We start from the raw sequence: 5837 nt of genomic DNA, 5'->3' as shown, positions 1-5837 counted from the left end.
AGGAAAAGAAATAAACACAAGGTTATGTAATGCGTCTGACCCTCCTTTCCTTGCACACCCAAAACTTGCTGGAGCCAGCGGCATCCCCGGGTGCTCAAGGCACTGCAGGTTTGGGCTCAGGGTGCATCCTCCACACTCCGGTTCTCCATAAAGTGCTAGCACAGGTGCTGGGCTCAGCCCTTCCTCCCTCGCCTCGTTCCCCGCCCTCACACTGAATGCATCCAGGTCTCCCGGACAACAAGTGCAAGTTCCCAAGTGGGACTTAGGGACACACTATATAAACCCATTCCAAATAAGGTGCCATATTTAATTACTCTATATATATAGAGAAAAAAAAAAGTATCCTTACTAGATTTTCTTCCTTCTTCTTCTTTTTTTTTTTCTTTTTTTTTTTGTTTTGTTTTTGTTTTGTTTTGTTTTCCTTATTTATGCATTTATAAAGCCAAACATTAAAAAAATACTGAGTAACAAATTTTATCCTCGACGGTCCTCTGCGGGGGTCGCTCCGGGATCTGCCGCCCCGGCAGCGGAACACCCCCGGGCCGGGCCCGACATCCCGGCGATCACCGGCCCCGGCGACCCCTGCCCTCCGTAGGAACCCGGGGGCGCAAGTGCGGGCCCGACGGCCCCTCAGTCCGAGGGGAGGGCAGCGGCGGCGAGGAGCCCCCGGGGCGTCTCACGGGCCCTCGGCGCTGGGCTCCTCGGCAGCTGCGGGCTCGGGCTCCTCGCCGGGCTCGGCGGCAGCGAAGGGGTGCGGGAGGTGGGGCGTCGGGGGCAGCCCGGTGGCGGCCGCCGCCGCCTTCTCGGGGCCGAGCACGGAGGAGAGGCAGGGAAAGGAGGCGGCGGCGGCTGCCGCGGCGGCGGCTGCCTGGGCCGGGATGCCCGGGTAGAGGAGCGGGATGGGGGCGGCGGGGTAGAGATACTTCTCCAGGCTGCTTTTATCCAGGAAGGGCTGCATGTAGGCGGCGGCGGCGGAGGGGGAGATGAAGTAGAAGGGCAGGCAGAAAGGGGCCGCCGCCGGCTGTCCGAAGGGGCCCCCGCCGCCGCCCGCCCCCAGGGCCATCAGCGAGCCCAGCAGGGCGGCGTCGGGTCTGACCAGCGCGGCCGCCGCTGCCGCCGCCGCCGCCTCGGCTCCCCACGTCGCCAGCCCCGGCGGGCTGGGCATGGGGCTCCCGCCGCGGTCCAGCTTCAGCCGCTTGGGCGCAGGGGGCAGCTCGTCCCCCGACGGCTCCTGCTTGATGGCCAGGGCGGGCAGCGCTCCGCCAGCCGCCGCCGCGGGGCCGCGCTCGGTGCGCGCCTCGCCCTCCCCGCCGTAGCCGCTGTCCGTGTCCGTGTCGGTCTCGGCGCTGAGCTCGGCGGCGTGAGTCCGCTGGATGACGGGCACGCAGTTAGCCTGGCCCTCCGGCTTGTGGCCCGGCGCGCAGTGGGGGGCGGGCGGGGAGGAAGAGGAGGAGGATCCCTTGCTGAGGGGTCCTGACGGTGGGGAGAGGAGCTGAGGGCCGGAGAGGAACTGCGACGAGATGGAGTGCAGGTGGCCGAGGAGCTGCGCGCATCGCTGCTCGCGGGGGGTCCAGCTCTCGAAGCGGGAGAGGTACTGCAGCACTTCCTTCGCGCACGTCTGAAAGCCCGAGTGGAAGGCGTCCAGGTCGGCCTGCACCGGAGACTTCATCGACCGCTCCCCTGCGGGGGAGACCGAGCGGGGACAGCGTTTACCCGCGGCTCCGGCATGGGGTGCCCCGCTCCGCGCCCCCCCACTGCCCGCCCCCGGTGCGCCCTAGCGGCGGTGTCCCCCGGACCCCGCTTACCATTCTGCAAAGCAATTATCTTCTGGTGCTGCTGCTCTGTTAAGGCTGTTAGCGCTTTCAAGTGCTTCAAAGTCAGTTCCAGCACCACCGCTTTCTCCAGGTGTCCCAGCGTCTGCAAAGGCAAGGGTAGGGGGCGGCTTGGCTACCTCCCGGCACGTTTTTGCTACCTCCAAATGCCGCCTCCATTAACTTCGGCGAGACCGGTCCCCGAGGCATTAGGGGGACGGCGGGCGGGCAGGCTGCCGGCGCCTGCATCTGCACGGGCATGTAAGCTCCTGGGCACCTTACCGTTAGTTTCAGATGCTCGGGCAGTAAATCCTTCAGCTGGGCAATGCATTCGTTAATCCTGTCTCGCCTCTTCTTTTCTATCAGTCTATGTGGCAGTTTGTACGTTTCCTAATTAGCAAAACCCGGAAAAGCCAAGTGTTAGGCAGAGTCCTTCGGAACGCTGATCAAAACCAAAACAAATGTCATGCGGACCACATGCCGCGCAAATTATCGTCAAGGCACCGCTCTCCCCGCCGTGCCAGCTCGCTCGTAAACCCAGTTGTGATTCGGGGGGCAGGTTGTATGCGCAGCCCCCCGGGGATGCTCTTGGGAGCAAAGGTACTCTGCAAAAATCAGCGAGCCCCAATTAAGCGGTTAAGGGAGAAGAGAGCCCAATTAAGCGGTTAAGCGAGAAGAGAGCCCCAGAAACTTATCCTTACCTTGCTGTCGTCCCTCTTCACTCCTCTTTTGGGTTTGCACATATACAGAGCAGGGTAGTCCAGCCTGCAGAAAAACACAAAGATCCAGCATCGGCAAGGGCAGCGATAGCTTGCCTAGCACCTGATCGAGTGGACACACGGGCGCCGAGCACTCTGCCCGAAGGGCCGGGCAAGGGCTCGCCCGGTTCCGCCAGCGGAGGGAGGCGGCAAGCCCCGCGCCCCGCCGGGGAGCCGGCGCCGCTCCCAGCGCTTCGCAGCACTTTCTCAAGAAGACGAAACGCCGTAGAGATACGAAACGGAGATAGTGCCCCGGCGCCTTACCCTATAAAATCCCTATGCTCCAGTAGCTGCCTCTCCGGCAAGCGGGAGATTCCTTCATCCATGTCTGGCAGCGGCTGATGTTTCGTCGCTGCTTTTGACTGAGCCTGCGGGATGCTGAGATCAGTCTCGGGAGATCCGCGAGCGACGCTGCGCACATGCAGCCTCCGTCCCCCCTCTCCCGTCCAGTGGCCAAAAGTGTGCGGCAGTTCGTCGTCCCCCCCCCTCCAAGTGCCTCCGCCGCCGCTGCCGCTCCCCCCTTCCCGCCTTCGCTGCGCTCCCCGCGCACACGCCCGCAGCTCCCGCCGTCGCTCCCGCCGCCGCCGCGCCTGCCCGCGGGGCACGCGCGCCCGGGGGGGGGGTCCCGCCGCCCGCCCGGGGCCGCCCTGCGAGACAGCGGCTTCCCCCCGTGCTACTGCTGCTGCCGCTGTCGCTGTCACCGTCAGCGTTACCGCCGTGATGATTGCCACTCTCACTGTGTTTTTATGATTTTTCTAATTTCAATAATTATGAAATAATTTTACTTTTATTATTGTGTTTTTATATTTTTTTAATTTGCATCCAGAGAGGAGAACCGCCAGTGGAAAACGTGGCCACGGGATAAAGGGGGTAATAATCGAGCCCCTCTCTTGGGGGTGCGGTTAGGGGGTCACGTTCGCCATACGTTTTCTGTAGATTTCTATAAGATGCGTGGGAACGAACAGGCGCACGCACACGCGTGTTACTGCGCGGAGCGCTCCCTGGCCCGGCGTCGCCATGCCGCAGCTCTCGTCCCCCGGTGCTCCCGCCCGGCCTCCGCTGCTCGCGGCAGCTCCCCCTCTCGACCTTTGGACGGGAGCCGGATCTGCCTGCAACGCCAAACCGCGGCAGAAGCGCTCCTTCAGTACAGACGGACTCACGTATAGAGGCACATACATATAAAAATATGTCTATCTCCAAGGTAAACACATCTGCTGTTGACGCTGCCCTCGGGCAGCCCGCATCCCTGCGGGGCGCAGGGGGTGACATTGGCAGAGGATTTGCACCGGTGCAGCGTGACCGACCGCAGCAGCCCCGGGACGGGGCGGAGCGGGAACCCCCTGCCCCCCGCCCTCGTCCCTGCGCGCCGGGCGCGCTCGCGCAGCCCCCGCTCCCAGCAGCCGGCGGCGGCACCGACAGCCGCCTCCCTAATCCCGTCTCACACTGGTACGAGCACAGGGCCGGCAACGTGACCGGACCTGCTGCCACATCACTGCTGCCGGGTTGCACCGGGCGGCCCTGCTTCGCCGCCCCCCGCTAGCAGGCGGCGGCGCCGGGCGGCACCGGGCACCCCCGGCACGGGCTACCGCGGGCCGTGCCTCTCCAGCCTCGGGCAGCCCCGCGCCCCCCGCCACTCGCCGGGCAGCCCGCCAGGACCCTCCTGCCGGCGGAAGGACGGGGTGCCGGCGCCCGAGGGAAGGGGATGCTCTTCTTTCCCATGCTCCGGCAAAGGCGCTGTCTGTGCGTGCGTGTGTGTCCCCGCGTGTGCGTGTCCCGGCCTGTGTGTCCCCGCGTGTCCCCGTGTGTGCGCCGTGCCTGCACGCCGGCGCGGCATGTGTGGCCCTGCAACGTGCGGGGTGTGCAGCGTGTGCGGGGAGCGCAGCGGCCCCGGCCCCACGTGCGGGGCGGGGGGAGCGGACACCCCCGACACCACCACCCCTTCTCAGAGCAGGGCTGGCGGGTTTCTCTCCGGTATTCCCAGCGGGAACCGCAGGCGGGAAGTGTCAGCTGAGGCGATCCATAGAGATGTATTTATCTTCGCCGCCAGCGCTGACCGCTTGCTTTTTACTTGGTTTAGTTTTGCTCCTTCCCTTCCGCGGGCTCCGGCTCGTGGAGGTGCGTGACGTCCAAACACGGGCTCCCACGGAATCCGGGCGGCTGGGGAATTAACCCAATAAATACCAAACACACCACGGCCTGACAAAATAGAGACGGGAACCTCACGTCATTCCTGTCGTGCTTTACAGGTATTCTGGCCAGAGGGGTAACTCGTGTTTTTGTGTGCGGCGGGGCGGGGAGGCTGCCGAACCGCACTGCCCGTCTGTAAAGTGCGAATAAGGTTTTAGGAGCAGCGGCGAAGGCTCTGATGAGGTGTTGGAGGCTCCTGCCTGGCAAGCAGCAAGCGGCACTGCGGGCTTGTACAGCTCTCTCCCTTTTAACTTGATGGCATTTCCACACTGTCCGAAACAAAACCGGAGACAAAAAAATAACATACATTTGTGCCACGTGTGTGTAGGTTATAGGGGTGGGAGGTCAGAAGGAGAGGCTTGTGGACTGCTACAGAGGTGGGTGGGAGAATCTGCTGCTGCTGCTGCGGAAAGCAAATTGTTACACATGTTCAAACAGACATAGAATATTCTGAGTTGGAAGTGACTCACAAGGATCCTGGAGTCCAGCTCCAGACTCTGCACAGGACAGTCCTACCAAGTGCCTGAAAGCACTGTCCAAATGCTTCTTGAGCTCTGTGAGTCTTGAGGCTGTGGTCACTTCCCTGGGGAACCTGTCCCAGTGCTCAACCACCGTCTGGGGGAAGAACTTTTTCCTAATATCCAACCTAAATCTCCCCTGGGACATTACCTTGGGTAAGCCTGGACTACAGAGCAGTTCCCTTGGGAAGGAGGACCACAGACTGCAAGGGAAACTTGCTCATCGAGGACATATTGCTTGCCCCATGTCAGTCATCCAAGCTGGATGTCCAAGGTAGAACTCCAGGCTCTCTTGTTAGTCAGTGAAGAGAAACAAGCAGCTTCAGCATGAAATATCTCTCCTCGTCACTGGACTGGTCCTTGAAAAAGTGTCAAGAAAACAGCCCAAGTGAAAGGAGCTTAACCCTGAACTAAAGCACACGGAGACCTTTTGGGGAACTGCTGACTCAAAGGGAGCTTGAACTCTGAAAGAAAAGACAGTTCCCTGCAGGTGATTCCTCCCATGGGCAGGAGAGGGCTTTGCATGGTTTCTGTAACAGACAGGGTGGGGAGCTGGGGGGGGG

The 5837-nt window shown here is 62.2% G+C and overlaps 1 protein-coding gene across 1 annotated transcript; it reads right to left on the bottom strand.

The window, feature by feature from the left end:
• Nucleotides 1-542: 542 nt before the first annotated feature.
• On the bottom strand, nucleotides 543-3139 carry BHLHE41 (basic helix-loop-helix family member e41). Its single transcript, XM_041398620.1, has 5 exons — nucleotides 2834-3139; nucleotides 2513-2576; nucleotides 2094-2201; nucleotides 1806-1917; nucleotides 543-1680 (listed from the first exon to the last, which is right to left on the bottom strand). Exons 1-5 carry the CDS (start codon nucleotides 2893-2895, stop codon nucleotides 677-679), a joined length of 1350 nt encoding a protein of 449 aa, XP_041254554.1. The 5' UTR covers nucleotides 2896-3139; the 3' UTR covers nucleotides 543-676.
• Between the last annotated feature and the right edge of the window lie 2698 nt (nucleotides 3140-5837).

This window comes from Onychostruthus taczanowskii, unplaced genomic scaffold (genome assembly GCF_017590055.1).
Source record: "Onychostruthus taczanowskii isolate IOZ18803 unplaced genomic scaffold, ASM1759005v1 scaffold15, whole genome shotgun sequence".
NCBI classification, from domain to species: Eukaryota; Metazoa; Chordata; class Aves; order Passeriformes; family Passeridae; genus Onychostruthus; species Onychostruthus taczanowskii.
The sequence above is the reverse complement of the archived record's forward strand: the minus strand, read 5'-3'. Positions and strand labels throughout refer to the sequence as shown.

Excerpts from the sequence above, each read along its gene's own strand:
- BHLHE41 (XM_041398620.1), bottom strand. The coding sequence starts at position 2,895 with ATGGATGAAGGAATCTCCCGCTTGCCGGAGAGGCAGCTACTGGAGCAT. Across the intron at positions 1,918-2,093 it reads CCGAGCATCTGAAACTAACG|ACGCTGGGACACCTGGAGAA; the intron begins GTAAGGTGCCCA and ends TTGCCTTTGCAG. Across the intron at positions 1,681-1,805 it reads GATAATTGCTTTGCAGAATG|GGGAGCGGTCGATGAAGTCT; the intron begins GTAAGCGGGGTC and ends TCTCCCCCGCAG.